Source organism: Thamnophis elegans, chromosome 16, assembly GCF_009769535.1.
Source record: "Thamnophis elegans isolate rThaEle1 chromosome 16, rThaEle1.pri, whole genome shotgun sequence".
Taxonomy (NCBI): Eukaryota; Metazoa; Chordata; class Lepidosauria; order Squamata; family Colubridae; genus Thamnophis; species Thamnophis elegans.
The window spans coordinates 38661242-38679404 of NC_045556.1; the positions used below are offsets into that span (position 1 = coordinate 38661242).

At 47.3% G+C, this 18163-nt stretch overlaps 1 protein-coding gene across 1 annotated transcript; it reads left to right on the plus strand.

Annotated features, from left to right (window-relative positions):
* The first annotated feature begins 994 nt into the window (after positions 1 to 994).
* MIGA2 (mitoguardin 2) lies at positions 995 to 17237 on the plus strand. The gene is given in 18 exon segments (XM_032233263.1): positions 995 to 1128; positions 4553 to 4752; positions 5003 to 5248; positions 6185 to 6235; positions 6237 to 6275; positions 8978 to 9037; positions 9039 to 9099; positions 9655 to 9791; positions 9959 to 10073; positions 11103 to 11203; positions 11715 to 11830; positions 12487 to 12559; positions 12903 to 12989; positions 13859 to 13957; positions 14468 to 14602; positions 15150 to 15203; positions 15405 to 15521; positions 16499 to 17237. Coding segments are annotated over 18 exon segments (1944 nt in total). The 5' UTR covers positions 995 to 1076; the 3' UTR covers positions 16700 to 17237.
* Positions 17238 to 18163: the final 926 nt, after the last annotated feature.

Here is an 18163-nt window from a genome sequence, read left to right on the forward strand (position 1 = left end):
TCCCTGCTTGAACAGGCGACCCTGGCCTATATCGTTTAAAAACTTCCAGTGTTGTAGCATTCACTACTTCTGGAGGCAAGTTGTTCCACTGATTCATTGTTCTGACTGTCAGGAAATTTCTCCTCAGTTCTAAGTTGCTTCTCTCCTTGATTAGTTTCCACCCATTGCTCCTTGTCCTGCCCTCAGGTGCTTTGGAGAATAGCCCCCTCTTCTTTGGGGCAGCCCCTCAAATATTGGAAGATGCTATCATGCACACCACATCCTTCTTTTCATTCAACTAGACCTACCCAGTCCCTGCAACCCTTCTTCATATGTTTTAGCCTCCAGTCCCCTAATCATCTTGGTTGCTCTTCTCTGCAAGGATTAGGGGGCTGGAGAGGGCCATCCTCTGGTTGCAAAAGGAGCAGAGCCGTGGGAACCCGTCTGGCAGCCTTGCCCAAAGATGGGTTTAGAATCACCAGGTTTAATGTCACTTGGCTTGCGCATCTTACAAATGTGTCACAATAAATAAATTTATGGCTTGTAGGAAGCCTATTATAAACCTTTTGTTCCTCTTCTAATTAAATCTCTTCTAATTTAAATTGCAATTAATACATTGTCCAAAGCAAGAATATAAATCCTCATTCAAAATGAGGGCAGAACAGAGAACGGTTCAGACGGGCTGCGTGTTTCTAGTCCCTGTTGTTTTTTTATCTCCTTCCCATATATAGCCTCCAGCCAAGAGCAGAAGGCACCGGCCCTTTAAGAAGAGCCCCGCCCCTCCGCTTTCCACGTCGCGCCGGAGCCAATCAGCCGTAAAGCCACGCCTCCTTTTCCCCATTGGGCAACAAGGACGCCGCTTTGGTTGCTCAACCGCACTGGATTCTCTTGCGGTAAGTAAAGGAAGCGAGCAAAGAGCGGCTATTGGTCCGCTCCGGGACGGGCTGCCGTTTCGGTTAGCTGAGAGGGCTGGCAGTCTTGCGGTCTGAGTCCGGCGCTCCGCCCCTAAGGCGGGGATTAGACAAGCTAGTCTGCGCGGCTGCGATCGAACCGGGAAGGAGACGCCGTCCTTCTGCAGCCATGGCGAGCGGAGCGGTATGGTGAGAGCTCCCCCCGGATTAGGAGAATGGTATTGGCCACCTGGCTTAGGTCAGACGGGCGGCGGACTCTTCCATTATGGGTTTGGAGGGGGGGAGTGTTTTAAGATTCCTTTCTTGCATAGCCCCGGCTTTCTACCAGGGCTGGGAATGTGGGGGTTTCTCCCAAATAGGCGCCTTGGATTGTGTGGCAACTGCTTCGCCCGCTAATAATAATGCATGCACGCCCAACGGGTTTGCTGACAGGGGTAGTAGCGAAGTGCAAGCGCGCACCAGCCCGGTTTTCGCGTTTGCAAGCCGCCTCGCCCCCGCCTCCTCGAAAGCCGAGCTCGGTGCAGGCTAATCAGGTTCGTCTCTGAGAAAAAGGGAGGAAAAGTGCCTTTCTTAGCTGGGAAAAAATGAAGAGTAGAGCCCCCAGGTTCAGTAGCAGTCTACCTGCAATGCCAATTTTTTTTTTCTTTTTTGCATGGGTTGGATTCTTCGAGGCTTTGCAAGGAAACAGGAAAAGGTCTTTTAAAGCTCCCCAAGTTTGCTTTGGGGGCTTTCTCAGCCAGAAAGGAGAAAAATAATAATGAACAAAAATGTTCTGGAGGAACAGAGAAAAAGTATGATATTTGAGTGGCAGTTTTGCATCCTTCAGTTACATCCCAGCTTCACTTTTATCACTTGGGAAAAAACACTAATCAAGCTTCCTCCAAATGCAAAATAATAATAATAATTTTGCCAGGAAGGGATGGCAAACAATAGCATGTTAAAATGCCATCAGAAGAATTGCTTCCTTATATTAATTATACAGGTTTGGGGTTATCTAAGATTATATTAGGTGATATGATTATAACCTAGCCCAGTGTTTCTCAACCTTGGCGACTTTAAGTCCTGTGGACTTCAATTCCCAGAATCCCCCAGCCAGCACAGATGTGCTGGCTGGGGGATTCTGGGAGTTGAAGTCCACAGGACTTAAAGTCGCCAAGGTGAGAAACACTGTCCTAGCCACTTTTTTTCATATGCATTTCCCAGAAGGAGTTGTCATAAATTAGGCTTTGTATTAATGAGCAGCTTCGCAGAGACTTAAGGTTTAAGGTTTAAGGTTTATTGGGATTTATATGCCGCCCTTTTCCCTGAGGGGACTCAGGGCGGCTTACAACCACAGGGGAGGGGGGTGCAAGGTCAGAAACAAACAATATGTGCACAAAGAAAAATAATAAAACACAACTTTCATTCAGCAATCAAACACTCGGGCGGGTTAATTGGAGCCTATCCCAGGCCTGCTGGGAGAGCCAGATCTTGAGGGTCCTGCGCGGAAGGTCTGGATAGTGGTGAGGGTACGGATCTCCATGGGGAGCTCGTTCCACAGGGTCGGGGCCCAGCAGCAGAAAAGGCTCTCCTCCGTGTGGTGCCAGTCGACATTGACTGGCAGATGGAATTCGGAGGAGGCCCAATCTGTGCGATCTAATTGGTCGATTTAGGAGAGGTAATCGGCAGAAGGCCGGTCTCTCAAGTACCAGATCCACTACCATGGAGTGCTTTAAAGATGGTCCTCAGTATCCTGAAGCGCACCCGGAGACCAACAGGTAGCCAGTGCAGCTCGCGGAGGACAGGTGTAACCGTGGGCGAACCGCGGTGCGCCCACTATCAATCGCCGGCGGCTGCATTTGGACTAGCTGTAGTCGCCGGATGCACCTCAGGGGCAACCCCATGTAGAGCCCATTGCAGTATTCCAGCCTAGAGATCACAATGGGCTCGAGTGACTGTTGTGAGAGCCCCCCGGTCTAGGTAGGGCCGCAACTGGCGGACAGGCGAACCTGGGCAAATGCCCCCCTGGTCACCGCCGACAGCTGGTGATCAAAAGTCAGCTGTGGATCCAGGAGGACTCCTAAGTTGCGGACCCTATCTGAGGGGTATAAAATTTGACCCCCCAGCCTAAGCGTTGGTGTATTAGCCAAATTATTGGGGGGGAAGCACAACAGCCACTCGGTCTTATCCGGGTTGAGTACCAGTTTGTTAGCACTCATCCAGTTCTTAACGGCCTCCAAACCCTGGTTCTCCTGGTGGAGACTTGCTGGACAAGATATGGTAATCGGGGAGTAAACCAGAAACTTTCTCAAAAGCCGATTTGTGTTAAAAAAAAAATGTTTTTATCCATGTTCCGCACAAAACTCCCCTTTATTAACAAGGGGGAATTGTGGAAATGGGCCATTTCAAACTGGGGTTTTTTTTTTTGTGAGAATTAAGACAGGAGGGAGGGGTATTGGATATGTTGGCCACCTTGGCTTATTGATAAAGCTAATAAAAGCAGGGTGCAAACGAATACATAAAATAAATAAAAAACAGTTGGTCACTTGGGTTACAACTGATTTACAACCTGCCGCAACTTAAGACAATGCTGGGCAGGCGCGTTGTAAATCGAGGACTAGCTGGAATGAGATGGATCTATCATACGACCACAAACTGTTGGCGTTCCCCTTGAATTTTCTGAAAAAATGTAAATAAACCTTCATCTAAGCAGAGAGAAAGGGGGGGTCGGAAGGAGGGAAGGAGGGAGGGAAGCAAGGAGGGAAGGAAGGAGGAGAAGAAAGGAGGGAAGGAAGGAGGGAATGTAGGAGAGAAGGAAGGGGGGAAGGAAGGAGGGAAAGTGAAGGAGAGAAGGAGAAACGAAAGGACGGAGGAAGGAAGGAAGGAGGGAAGGAAGGAGGGAAGGAGCGGAGGGAAGGGGAAGGAGGGAGGGAAGCAAGGAGGGAAGGAGTGGAGAGAAGGAGAGAAGAAAGGCGGGAAGGAAGGAGAGGAGAGAAGAAAGGAGGGAAGGAAGGAGGGAATGTAGGAGAGAAGGAAGGGGGGAAGGAAGGAGGAAAGGAAGGGGGAAAGGAAGGAGAGAAGGAGAAAAGAAAGGAGGGAAGGAAGGAAGGAGGGAAGGAGAGAAGAAAGGAGGGAAGGAAGGAGGGAAGGAAGGAGAGAAGAAAGGAGGGCAGGAAGGAGGGAATGTAGGAGAGAAGGAAGGGGGAAGGAAGGAGGAAAGGAAGGGGGAAAGGAAGGAGAGAAGGAGAAAAGGAAGAAGGGAAGGAAGGAGGGAAGGAGAGAAGGAGGGAAGGGGAAGGAGGGAGGGAAGGAAGGGGAGTAGGAGAGAAGAAACGAGGGAAGGAAAGAGGGAGGAGGGAAGAAGAAGTAGGACCGTTGTAAGATAAGATGGATCTATGGGATGATTAAAAAGCAATCTTCAAGTATATTGTCAACTGTAGGGGAAAATTGTTATAAATACATATTATTAATAACAGTTATGAGATCATATAATTGTGAATGTATATATGAAATTGATAAAATAAAATTAAAATTAAAAAAAAAAACCTTCATCTAACGGGGTTTGTCTTGAATGTTAATCATTAACCGGATCCAAAGGAGTTTTCGTCCTTCTGGTTCAACAGTTTTGCGTCTTTTTTCCACCGTTTTTCCAACTGTTTTTCCCCCCCCCCCCTCTGCTCCAGGAAATAGATGCACTTCCGAAGGCCGATGGTTGGATCCCGCGCGGTGCCGGACTGCTGTGTGGACAGCGCAACCTCGGTGGCGGCAACCCGAGCACGTTTCCAACATGGCGTTTCAGAGGGCGGAGGGCATGTCCATTATCCAGGCTTTGGCTATGACCGTAGCGGAAATCCCCGTCTTTCTTTACACCACCTTTGGGCAGGTAGTAGAAGAAGAAGAAGAAGGGGAAATGCATTGAGGGAAAGAGGATTTTCTTTGCCTAGAGCAGTGTTTCTCAACCTTAGCAACTTGAAGATGTCCGGACTTCAACTCCCAGAATTCCCCAGCCAGCGAATGCTGCTGGCTGGGGAATTCTGGGAGTTGAAGTCCGGACATCTTCAAGTGGCCAAGGTTGAGAAACACTGGCCCAGAGGGTGAAGTTTGCCTTCCTTTTGCTTCTCCCGCTTTCCAAGTCGGCCTTCTCTGCGCTGAGAGTCAGCCCCGGTCTCCGGAAGGTGCTCTTCGCCACGGCTCTCGGCACGGTGGCCTTGGCCTTGACGGCGCACCAGCTGAAGCGGCGACGGCGACGGAAGAAACAGATCGCTCCAGAGAAGCCCAGCGCCAAGCCTCTGGCGGTTCCGGTGCCCATCTTGCCCACCCGCCGGGCGCCCTCGGTGAAGAAAGGTGATGACGATCAAAGGGTTTTTTTTAATTGATCAGTTAAAGGTTTTTCTTAGATGGATACACTATTCTTTATTCTATCCACTTATTCCTTTTTAGTCACTTATTATAATTGGAGTGGTGCTGTTGGCTTAGAGAGGGGGAGCCCCCACCTCACAATTGGGAGGTTCTGAGTTCCATCCTGGATAGAGGCAGATATTTCTCTCTCTCTGGGCACAATGAGAGTAAATCTGCTGAACAGAACTCCCCACTAAGACAGGATTAGTGTTGAGTACTAGAAACTTGTATTTCTCTCTTTGTCTCTCTCTCTGTTTCTCTCTCTCTGTCTTGTCTGTCTGTCTGTCTCTCTGTTTCTCTGTTCTCTCTCTCTCCCTCCCTCTCTCTCTGTCTCTGTTTCTCTGTTCTCTCGTCATTTCTCTGTCTCTCTCTCTGTTTCTCTCTCTGTTTCTCTCTCTCTATTGTTTTCTCTCTCTCTCTGTTTCTCTCTCTCTGTTTCTCTCTGTTTCTTTCTCTCTCTGTTTGTCTGTCTGTCTGTCTCTCTCTCTGTTTCTCTCTGTTTCTCTCTCTCTGTTCTCTCTCTGTTTTCTCTCTCTGTTTGTCTGTCTCTCTGTCTGTCTCTGTCTGTCTGTCTGTCTCTCTCTGTTTCTCTCTGTTTCTTCTCTCTCTGTTTCTCTGTCCTCTCTCTCTGTTTTCTCTCTCTCTGTTTTCTCTGTTTCTCTATCTGTCTCTGTTTGTCTCTGTCTGTCTCTCTCTCTCTGTTTCTCTCTCTCTCTGTTTCTCTCTCTTCTCTGTGTGTGTCTCTCTCTCTCTCTGTTTCTCTCTCCCTCTCTCTCTCTCTCTGTTTCTCTCTCTCTCTGTTTCTCTCTCTCTCTGTTTCTCTCTCTCTCCTCTCCCTCTCTCTTCTGTTTCTCTCTCTCCTCTCTCTCACTTGCATTTTCTCTCATTCCAGGCTATCCGGCCGTTCGGCTGCAGAGCCCCCGGCAGCAAAACGCAACGACACGCTCAGCGGAATCTCCTCCCTGGAAGCCCAGCAAGCACCAAGCTCTTCACCACAGCCTGGCCTCAGTAAGAGACGCTTGGGAGGGGGTCCTTCAGCCCCACCTGCTGGGGGCAAGCAGCTGCGGCAGGCAGTCCTGGCCTTCCAGCAGTTCATTTAGAGGCCATTCAAAGCTACAGCTGTGACTTACGACCATTTTTTCACATTGGCAGCACCCCCCGTGGTCCCCTGATCAGAATTCAAACGCTTGGCAATGGCATGTACTCACGACAGTTTGCAGTGTCCTGGGGTGGGGGGGTGGGTGGGTCACATGACCCCTTTTGCGACCTCCTGACCAGCAAAGTCAACGGGGAGAAGGCCAGATTCACTCAACAACCTGTTGCTAATTTAACAACAGCAGGATTTACTTCACTGTGGCAAGAAAGGTCACAAAACGGGGCCAAAATCATTAACGAACGTCACAATTAGCCACAGAAATTTGGGGCTCAATTATTGTAGGTCGAGGAATCCCTGGAGACAATTCCCTGTGCTGTTTTGCCTTTTTAGCCTTTAGCTAAAAACACATCCCCTTCTGCGGAAAATTGTGAGTTGGAGATAATTGCAAGTCTTTTGAGATAGTACTAAGCCAGTGTTTCTCAACCTTGGCAACTTGAAGATGTCCGGACTTCAACTCCCAATTCTGGGAGTTGAAGTCCGGACATCTTCAAGTTGCCAAGGTTGAGAAACACTGTACTAAAGGGAGAATTGTTTTATACCGGTACATGATAAGTACACTGGCATTCCTTCCTCTGTAACACCTGTGGAATTACAGGCTGCCCGTCTGCAGAAGAAACAGAGTTGAAAAAGGCAAAGCGATTCGTGGATAGAAATACAGGGAGTCCTCAACTCAACGGCCAAAACTGAGCCCCTGAATTGCCTGCTGCTAACTGAGACATTTTGTTAACTGAGTTTTCCCCGTTTTAACCAACGTCACAATAGGAGCCCCATGGCCAAGCAGCCGAATTTCGATCAAGCGACCATGTGGTTGTACGTGTGAAAGATGGACGTAAGCGCAAAGCAGCCTGTCGCTTTTTTCAGTGCCGTTGTGACTTTGTGGCCACTAAACAAACGGTCGTAAGTCGAAGACTGCCTGTAATCAAGTGGAACTGAAGAAGCAGTTGAATTCTGAGATTTCTGCCATTCACGTTATAACGGTGGAGCCGTGGGTTTGAAGGTAACGCTAGAATCCTAGAAGGGCAGGGACCTTGGAGGTCATCCATCTCCACCCCGAGTGCTTTAGCCAGATAAACGTAGGTGAGAAATTGTCAAGGGCAAGGATCACGGTGGGAGGGGAATGTCAGATCGAAGGCCATCGTGGTGCAATGTTTTTCTGCATTTTTGTTTCGCAGCCCCCTTCCTCAAAACAGCCATGTTGGCTCCCACCTGATTGGCTGGAAGTGAGAGGAAGTAAGATTTTAAAGCTCCTGGGACTCAAACAGCACTGGGAAACTATTGCAAAAATACAATCTAGACACGCAGTCATTAAATTCAGATTTAACTCCCACATAACTCTAGCTGTGGCATATTGGTGCTAAAAGTATTAGAAGGGTGACATGGAATTGATTTCATTTATTTCTGGAGTGCCCTGTAAATATACAGTGTTTGGTTTTGGGATTATTGCTTAAATGGAACTTCAGCTTGTTTGTGAGTCACTTGACGTGTAACACAATTTTTGTGGCCTTAGTTGGTTGACCTTTCCACCAGTGCCTTGCTTGCTCTACTTGAGAGGTTGTATTTTGTTTCTGTAGCTCGGAAAAATCACCCTGAAATTTTATTTCTGTTTTTTAAGCTTATTTTGTCTGCCGTTTTAAAGTAAAGAAGGCAGGAATGGGCATTTTTAAAACTGCATTCAAGTTGGATTATTTACAGACCTATTTTCTCTTCTTCAAACACTTTTCCACCCTGTTTAAAGGACAGCTCAAGTTTGCTTTTTCAAATAAAGAGAATGTATATTTAATCGTTCGTGTATTAACCGCAGCTAGAATTGTTTTTGCATATTGGAAAAATGCAGATTCCTATGGATGAGAAGATGATAAGGAAATATTAGAATGTGCAGAAATGAACAGATTACATTAGCGATTAAGGAGAAGAGAAAATTGAATTATATGATTTGGGAGGTATTTTACCAATGGTTGGAGAATAAAAAAGGAGTTTGGAAATGAAGAAGGCTAAAAAATAAGTAGACAATATATTTAGATAGAGTTATAAATAAGATGAAAACTGTTACCAGTGTATGATGAGAATAATGATGTTTAATGTTAATACGGTATCATCACTAGAAGATATTAAGAAGAAAAATGGAGAGTTTTATAATGTTTAAATGTTAATATAATACTAAGATTAGGGAAATAGTGTTAATATTAATGTGAAAGATGTGGCAAATGAGGAACGATGTGGCACAGGTGTTTGTATCCAAACAGCACGCTGCAAAAGGAAAGATGGAAATGTTTATTTTTGTAATTGAAAAGTAATAGTAAAGTCTTTATTTTAAAAAAAGATTTAAAAAGGTAGCCTCTTTGGTTAAACATTTTTTCCCCTCCTTGAAAATTTCAATTTCATTTTGTTGTTGTAGAGAAAAATAAGAGGAGGGAAGGAGTATAAGAATATTCAATGCCTTGAGTTATTTGTAATAATAATAATAATAAAGGTAGGATACAAATAGTTGAGATTGCTTACATTGAGGTGATTGACAGATGACATTCCTGTTTCTGTGGGATTTTTCTCCTTCTAGATGGCAGTTGTGAATTCCCCCAGCCCGACCCCAGCTGCTGCACCTCCCTGGGAAGCCCAATTGGGGGGAGAAAGATCCTGGTGCTGCAGGGGACTGCAGTGCAGAAAACCTCTATTTTCAAGGTAAAGGTGTGTTGCCAGAATCCCCCAGCCAGCATGGGTGGGCTTCCACTCCCGGATCTCCAGCCCAACAGGCACCAGCTTAGGGGGACGCTGGGTTGCCAAGAGGAGGCTCAAATTTGGTTGTTGCTGGTCATTTGGGCGAAATAGCACCCAAAGTAAATCAGAGTCCAAGGCAAAGAATTGCTCAGAGTTCTAATTTATGAAGAGAGCCACATTGGCACACCTGGGAAAACCCGAATCTGAAAGCTTCCCGGTTTTCCCCACCCAGTTGAAAGTTCAAGATCTTGCCCCCACACCCACGAGTCCATCCCATGGTCCAATCTCCCACTACCCTGCTGACAGATTCCACCCATCCAGTTCCGGTCAGGTGCAGAGACAAAGGATGACCTTGGCTTTCTAGAAAGAATGTTGTTATGGCTACCAAACATCTAACTCCCTGCAAATTCCCCCTTCCATTTTCCCACAATAGGAAATGCATAGGAGAGTGTGGCAGGCCAAAGATCCGAAGGAAAACTGCAGGCCTGACATTGGGGGGTGGTCCTTCTTCCTTGGCAGGCATGGAGCTGTTTGAAGAGGCCCTGCAGAAGTGGGAGCAGGCCCTGACCGCCCGTCAGAGGGACCCCTCCAGCCTCTCCGCCTCCTGGGTGGTCCCCAAAGAGGAAGAGCTGCTGCTACCTGAAGATCTCTGTGAGGTCAGCAATTTTGGGTCTCCTGGAAAACGTCACGTTCAGGAGGGGCTGCCCCATAGCTGAGAAAATCTAGAATCCCCTTGGAGATGACTCCATGGACACAACCCCCCAAGTAAGTTGGCTTGTTTTCACGTCGAGTGCAGCAGCCATGTCTGCCTTTGTCACTGCAGGAATCTCAGAAAAAAGAATTTGCGGACAAGCTGGAATTGCTCCTGTATCGGGCGTACAACCTGCAGGAGGAATTTGGATCCAGTCTGTCGGCCGATAACATGCTGCTTGATTTAGGTGAGACGGGATGGTTTGCTAATTCTGGGAGAAACTGGACTCGTCCTAATTCAAGGCCAGTGTTGTGCCCCCCCCTCCCCAAGTGGAGCTGGCAGCCGATTCAGAGAATCGCCCTATGGAATGATCTCCCCGTGGAGATCCGAACCCTTACTACTCTTCCGGCCTTCCTCAAGGCGATTAAGACCTGGCTGTTCCGGCAGGCCTGGGCCTGTTGATTTATCCAGCCCCACCCTAAGCTTCCCCCCCCCCCTTTTTGAATTGTGAGCCGCCCTGAGTCCCCCCAGGGAAAAGGGCGGCATACAAATAAAGGAAACTAAACTAAACTATATGAATGTTGTGCAATTTTAATGTCTGTTCTTTTTAATTTTTATATGTCCCCCCCTCCCAGTTTTATCTGTAAGCCCCCCTGAGTCTCTCGAGAGTGGGCGGCATACAAATCCTAATAAACCGTAAACCGTAAGAGTGAGGAGGTTGGGGGGGGGGAATATGGGCCAGTCCTGGAGTCTGGCGAAGGCTTTGAGGAGGCAGAGAGGGGGCCAGGGACGTCTGGCAGGGATCAGGTGCCTCCGGAGGTGTTGGCTAGTTCAGGTAATGAAACACCTGCCAGAAAACCAAGGAAGCTCCAGGATCACCAGGGGGGCCTTTAACTCTGGCCTTACAATTTGACGTCAGCCATTATCTCATTGTATTTTACTTCTGCCAAGGTGGTTTATAGCAATAGCAATAGCAGTTAGACTTATATACGCTTCATAGGGCTTTCAGCCCTCTCTAAGCGGTTTACAGAGTCAGCAACTGCCCCAACAATCTGGGTCCTCATTTACCCACCTCGGAAGGATGGAAGGCTGAGTCCACCCTGAGCCGGTGAGATTTGAACCGCTGAACTGCAGATAGCAGTCAGCTGAAGTGGCCTGCAGTGCTGCACCCTAACCACTGCGCCACCTCGGCTCTTATAAAATGAGGGCTGTTGTGTTTTGCTACCGGTGACTCAAATAAACCACTGTTACGCCTCAACATTTCTCTTGCCCTTAGAGCAAACTCTCATGTTCCCACTGACCGAACAGTCTCTGAGGCGTCAACAAGAAGATGAGGACGAGAGCGTCACCTCCGAGGAATTTTTCTCTGCCGCGGAGGTAATTTGAACCCTGTGCCGTGTTTTCCTTCTTTACTTATTCATTATATCTGTATGGCCGTTCCCCTCTCTTAAAGCCATGTGGCTCTAAGTGGCTTTGGTGGAAAACAGGACATCCCGTATGACGTTTCGGAGCAGTCTCCTAGGCCTGCCCATGGGAAAAGTCTTAAGTAGTAGCCAAGGCTACAGATTATACAGCTGTTTTTGCTTGGTTAGAATCGTGATAATGTCTTTGATGAGCCTCTAATGCAGGTTTCTCAACCTTGGCCACTTGAAGATGTCCGGACTTCAACTCCCAGAATTCCCCAGCCAGCATTCGCTGGCTGGGGAATTCTGGGAGTTGAAGTCCGGACATCTCAAGTGGCCAAGGTGAGAAACACTGCTCTAATGTTTAAGGCCCCTCATAGGTCACTGCCTTGTGTGGTGAAGGGGGAAGGTATGAGCTACGCCGTGCAGGGCTATGCAAAACAATTTTTAGGAAAATTTTTATGTAGGCTTCCTTTTTTTCTCAGATCTTCGACGCCCTGGAAATCGAGACGGCCCCCTACCAGCCTTCTAAGCCAGCGGTTGCCTATGAAGAAGCCTTGCAGCTGGTGAAGGATGGAGGGGTTTCGTGCAGGACCTTTCGGTGAGTTGGGGGCAGGCGGCCCTCGGGAGGTTTTCAGGGAGAGGTTTTAGCTGGTTCCTTATTCTTGCTCCTCATCCCAAACGGACTGTAAACAACACAACGTTCGTTAGTTGGACGCTTCCAGATGTACTCAAGGGCCTAGTTCTCAAGAGTCCCCAGCTCTTGGTTCTGCAGGTAGAGAATTCTGGGATTTGAAACCCTGAGATCTTTGGAGGATGCTCAAATCACAGTTTCTCGAGAACTCCTGATTCTCATGGATCTCCGTTCCGGAAGTATGGGGTGAATCTGAGATTCCTAGCCTTTCATCTTTCAGAATTTGTAATCTCGAGCTTAGCAATAGCAATAGCAGTTAGACTTATATACCGCTTCATAGGGCTTTCAGCCCTCTCTAAGCGGTTTTACAGAGTCAGCATATTGCCCCCAACAATCCGGGTCCTCATTTTACCCACCTCGGAAGGATGGAAGGCTGAGTCAACCTTGAGCTGGTGAGATTAGAACCGCTGAACTGCAGATAGCAGTCAGCTGAAGTGGCCTGCAGTACTGCACCTTAACCACTGCGCCACCTTGGCTCTAGGTTGGGAGGACATCAGGTTGGGAAAGCTGATCCAGATGTTATCTATTCTCCCACCCCACCACCAAACCTTCTCCTCTTCCAGCACAGAGCTTTTGGGGTGCTACAGCGATCATGATTTCCTGGCAAAGCTTCACTGCATCAGGCAAGCTTTTCAGGTGGGTATACCTGGAGACCTTGGAAGTTGGTCCTTTCTTGAATCTGGTCTTCTCTGGAGACCCCAAAGCTGGTCTTCTCTAGAAACGTGGAAGCTGTTGGAGCTAGTTCTCCCACCTTGCCTTTGATGATGTCTTTCTTTCTGGAGTCCCTGAGTCTGAGGGATGGCGATTTGGGAGTGGAAGGAAGTTGGCTTTACTCTGCCGTACCTGGTCCAGAAAGAATTGGCTTGGTTGCAAGTCACAGTGGACCTCCATGGGAGTACGTACGAAGCCTCCCGAGGGCTGAACTTCAACAACTCCCATCCAAGGAACCCTGGTTTCCCATGGGCTAATCTCTTCACAGGAGCTCTTGGTGGCGGAGAACAACCGGACGTTTTTTGGGGAGGTGGGCAAACGCATGGTGATGGGGCTGATGACCAAGGCTGAGAAGGTAAGGACCATCTCTGGAAGAGTTCTGCTGGGGGGGAGAATACATGGGTCTCCAAAGAGGTGAGTTGGGACCCACCACGGGGTCTGCTCAGTGTAGTGTGACAACTGCTTTGACAGTAACATCTTGAGATCTTCTAGTGGTCTACCAAAGATCTTCTGAGGACCTTCTCCAAACATAAATCTCTGTGAGGTCAGAGTTAACTAAGCACACTAGATCTAAACAGAGGGATGGAATCGAGATCACGTGAAGTGTTAATACCACTTTATAAGGCCACACTTGGAATACAGCATCCAGTTTTGGTCGCCACGATGTAGAAAAGATGTTGAGACTCTGGAAAGAGTGCAGAGAAGAGCAACAAAGAGGATTAGGGGACTGGAGGCTAAAATGTGAAGAATGGTTGCAGGAACTGAAAAGAAGGACTAGAGGAGGCATGATAGCAGTCTTCCAATATCTCAGGGGTTGCCCCAAAGAAGAGGGAGTCAAGCTATTCTCCAAGGCACCTGAGGGCAGGACAAGAAGCAATGGGTGGAAACTAATCAAGGAGAGAAGCAACTTAGAAGTTAAGGAGAAATTTCCTGACGATGAGAACAATTAATCGGTGGAACAACTTGCCTGCAGAAGTTGTGAATGATCCAACCCTGGAAGTTTTTAAGAAGATGTTGGGTAGCCATTTGTCTGAAGTGGTGTAGGGTTTCCTGCCTAGGCAGGGGGTTGGATTAGAAGACCTCCAAGGTCCCTTCCAACTCTGTTGTTGTTATTATATCTGTGGAAACCTCTGGACTTCATGGAACTGATTGAGAAGCAACAAGGAAGTCTATCTGGCTTTTCACTGGCTAAGTTTTGGTTTCCTCTGATTTCTGCTCTTCCAGAACACCAAGGGCTTCCTTGAAAGCTACGATGAGATGCTGCACTACACGTTGAGACAAGGCACCTGGCCAAGCACGCAGAAGGAACTGGAAGGGCGAGGGGTGAGTGTTGGGCCCTCTCGTCCCGCTCAAAGGAGCCATGGGGGTTGAACGGAAGTTCCGTCACACTCCTGCATCTGTTTTGAAAAACAGGATTGATACAAGCCTAGGTTTAGCCAGCATAGAAACCAGAGTTTCTGGAACAGCAGGCTAGTATCAGCTGGGCTGACAGCTGGAGTCTCTAAATGTGGACTCTCCGTTGTACTAAGATGGGACTTTTCTAGTGGGGGGGGGGGGCACCTCGGATTGACCTGATAATTAATGTTTGTCGTTTTGGAATCTTAACGGGCAGATCTTGCCTCTATCCAGTTTTGTGGTCAACTTTCTCACTGGTTTATTTAGCCCACCCTAATCAAGACCAGCCCCAAATAGTGTCGGGGTGGGGGTGGGGGGCTATAATGATATGATGAATCAAATTAGGACCGGTTGGATCCTGGAGGTGGCGGAATTAGGGAGGTTTGCTGGGATTTTGGTGGATGGGCGTGGATTCTCTCTCTCTCGTCTGCCTCTCAGGTGGTCTGCATGAATTTCTTTGATATCGCCTTGGACTTCATCCTCATGGACGCTCTGGAAGATCTTGAGAACCCGCCGTCCTCAGTCGTGGCCATCTTGCGTAACCGCTGGCTCTCGGACAGCTTCAAGGAGACGGTGACTTTCTGGTGGGGGGGAAGGGGATGGGGTGGTTAGGAATGGGACTAACCTCGGAGTTAAGGGGGCCCGGCAGGTGAGAGCTCCAGCCCAGCCTCATTCAGGCACAGAAGCTCAGGAGGGTTACGAGGTTCCCACCTGGCGCCCCATGAATTGAACAGATTTTTAACAGAGTTGGAAGGGACCTTGGAGGTCATCTAGTCCAACCCCCCCTACCCAAGCAGCAGACCTTACACCATATCTGACAGAGGGCTTGCCCAGCCTCCTCTGGAATTGTTATGGGTGGGTACCGCTAGTCCTCAACTTACAGCCCCACATTTCTGTGGCTAAGCGAAACAGTTATCCAGAGAGAATTTTGCTCCATTTAACGAACTTTCCGGCTTCGGTCGCTAAGTGAATCGTTGCCGTTGTTAAGTTAGTGACAGGGTGGGTCCGTGGACCTGGCTTCCACTTTTGCTTGTCCCAGTTCATGGTCGTATGTTGAGGACGGGAAAGGGGAATCCAATTTGAAGAGAGGGGAAAATAACCCGTTTCCTTTGAATTCCAGGCTCTGGCCACCGCTTGCTGGTCAGTTCTGAAGGCCAAGAGGCGGCTTCTGATGGTATGTGGGAACGAGGGAGAGCCGGATCCAATCCCCATTCCCTTTTTTCTCCTTACAAACCGGTTCTGGAAATGGGAAACTGAGCTTCCCTCTCCCTCCCTGGCCGTTTTTGCGTGCGATACGTGCGGTTTGTAATGTGTTTAACTTTTAAAACCAGAAGCGGCAACTGATCCAACTTTTCACTCTCCGCTTCTCTTTCAGGTTCCGGATGGTTTTATATCTCATTTTTACTCCGTATCGGAGCATGTCAGCCCAGTGCTGGCTTTCGGCTTTCTGGGGCCCAAACAGCATCTCTTTGAAGTCTGCAGCTTCTTCAAAGTAAATGCTCTTTTAAAATATCTCTCTCTCTGTCTCTCTCTGCCTACCTACCTACCTAATCTCTGTCTGTCTCTCTGTCTCTTTCTCTCTCTGTCTCTCTGTTTCTGTCTCTGTCTCTCTGTCTCTCTCTGTCTACCTACCTACCTAATCTCTGTCTGTCTGTCTCTCTTTCTCTCTCTCTGTCTCTCTCTTTCTCTTTCTCTCTTTCTGTCTCTCTCTCTCTCTCTCTGCCTCTCTCTGTCTACCTACCTACCTAATCTCTGTCTGTCTGTCTGTCTCTCTTTTTCTATCTCTCTCCTATCTGTGTCTACCTTCCTACCCACCTAATCTCTCTGTCTGTCTGTCTGTCTATATCTATCTATCTATCTATCTATCTATCTATCTATCTATCTATCTATCTATCTATCTATCATCTATCTATCTATCTATCTATTATATATCTGTGTCCGGCTGGCTGTCAATTATCTGTTTATATCTATCTTTCTGTTTATTTGTCTATCTACCTATCGCCTACCTACCATCCATCCATCCCTCCATCTATTGCTATCATTTATCATCTATCATCTTTCTCTACATATCTATATCTTTTTCTCTTTCTCTCTCTGTCATCTAGTCTATCCGTCTGTCCATCTATCTATCTGGAAGAGTTTTAAGATAGGAAAGGATATATGCGGTCAGTTAAAGAGGGGGAAAAACTCTTTATGTGATTTTTGTTTCTAAATGACTCGAAACCACAAAGCCCTGGCACCTCATCCGTATCCCTCTCCCCCTCTCCCTTCAATAGGATGCGATGTGATCTAGCCAGGAGATGAACAGGCTGCAAAAAATGTGAAGCGGAAAATTGTATCCGTAGTCTACACACATACATTTATAATATTTTAGATTTTCATATCTCATGTTTTCATCCCGTGTTTTTATCGATATGTGAAGGTGCCGTAAGAGGAATAAATAACCCCCTCTTCTCTCTCTTTCTTCAGCACCAGATTTTGCAATACCTGAAAGACATGTTTGACCTGGACATTGTAAGGTACACAACGGTGACCTTATTAGCAGAAGACATCCTTCAGCTCTCACGGCGCCGCAGTGACATCCTGCTCGGCTACTTAGGAGTGGAGACCATTCCAGAGATCAATGGGGCTCTGCAAAATGACGATGTGTCCTTCCGTAGCTTCAGCTAAGCCTGCTTGCTCAGACAAAACGGTTTGGGGCTCATAAATGGGTTTGTTTTTCTCCTTCTGAAAGGCAGCTGGCCTCCCTAGATTGGAGATTGAAGACGGACGGGAGCAAAACGTTCTCCATTTGAATTGTCTAACTTGAAAGCAATTTTGAACCACCTTGCAACTTTTAAGAGAGGAGGACTTCAAATCCCAGGATTCTTCTGGGAGTTGATCCACCCGTCTTAAAACTGACACGATAGAAAAACACTGATTTAAAGACTGTTTAACAAGTCCCAGGTGTGTCCAGCATTATCCAGGCAGGAAGGTTTTGGCCAATCAGCCGTGTCTGTTTCTAGTTATTTAATACTTGCACAAATTGTGGCCGAGACCCTGTCTAATATTCCTGTGATGAGATTAGTGCACAAGGACACTCCCCCCCACCCCCCGCGCCCACCCTGTGAAATTTGACGGCTGAAAAGAAAGACAAGTGGGGGAGGGGGAGAGAGAGCTGTAGGGACCTTTTGCTCCTTTGATTTGGGAAATTCGGATTTAATTTTTTTAAAAACTGACTTTATTTTATTGTGTCTATCTATATCGGCATTCTTCAACCTTGGCCACTTGAAGATGGGTGGACTTCAACTCCCGGAATTCCCCAGCCAGCATGTTTTAAGGTGTGTGGATCTCAACTCCTGGAATGCTCCAATCAGCATGCTGGCTGGAGAATCCTGGGAACTGAAAGTTTGCATATTTTAAAGCTGCTGACTAGGGAATTCTGGAAGTTGAAAGTCCGTCCATCTTCAAGTGCCAAAGGTGAAAAATGCTGGTCTGTATGTACAGTCAAACTTTTAATAACCTTTCTTAAAAGAAAGATCCTCGCACATATGGTGGAAGACCCTCTATGAAGGAGATGGGTGGGGAAGGAAGCAAGAGAAAGAAAGAAAGAAAGAAAGAAAGACAAGGAAAGAGAAAGAGAAAGAAAAGGAAGAAAGAAAGAAGAAGGAAGGAAAGAGAAAGAAAGAAAAGAAAGAAAGAAAGAACGAAAGAAAGAAAGAAAGAAAGAAAGAAAGAAAGAAAGAAAGAAAGAAAAAGAGAAGGAAAGAAGGAAAGGTAGGTTGGATCTCACTGTGCCTTCTGAAAAGAATAAAATGTTTCTATGAAGTCTTGCAAGAAATGTTTTACTCTCAAACACCAATTGGCTTGAGAGCTTTCAGAGATGAGACAAACTTCCATTCCCCCCCCCCCCCCCACGGCATCTTCATGGCTATATTCCAAAAACTGGGAATTTTTTCTGTCAATCTGAATGCACCTTCTTCTCCCAGCAATTGGGGAGGGGGGGAATTGAATTCAAAACTGCCTGAATAAATTAATATTTATTTACGAACTTGCAAAACTTCAGTTAAAAAAAAAAATATTGGTGAATTTCTTCCATCAATCTGAAGGCACCTTCTTCTCCCAAAGATGGGGGAATTGAACAAGAAAACTCCC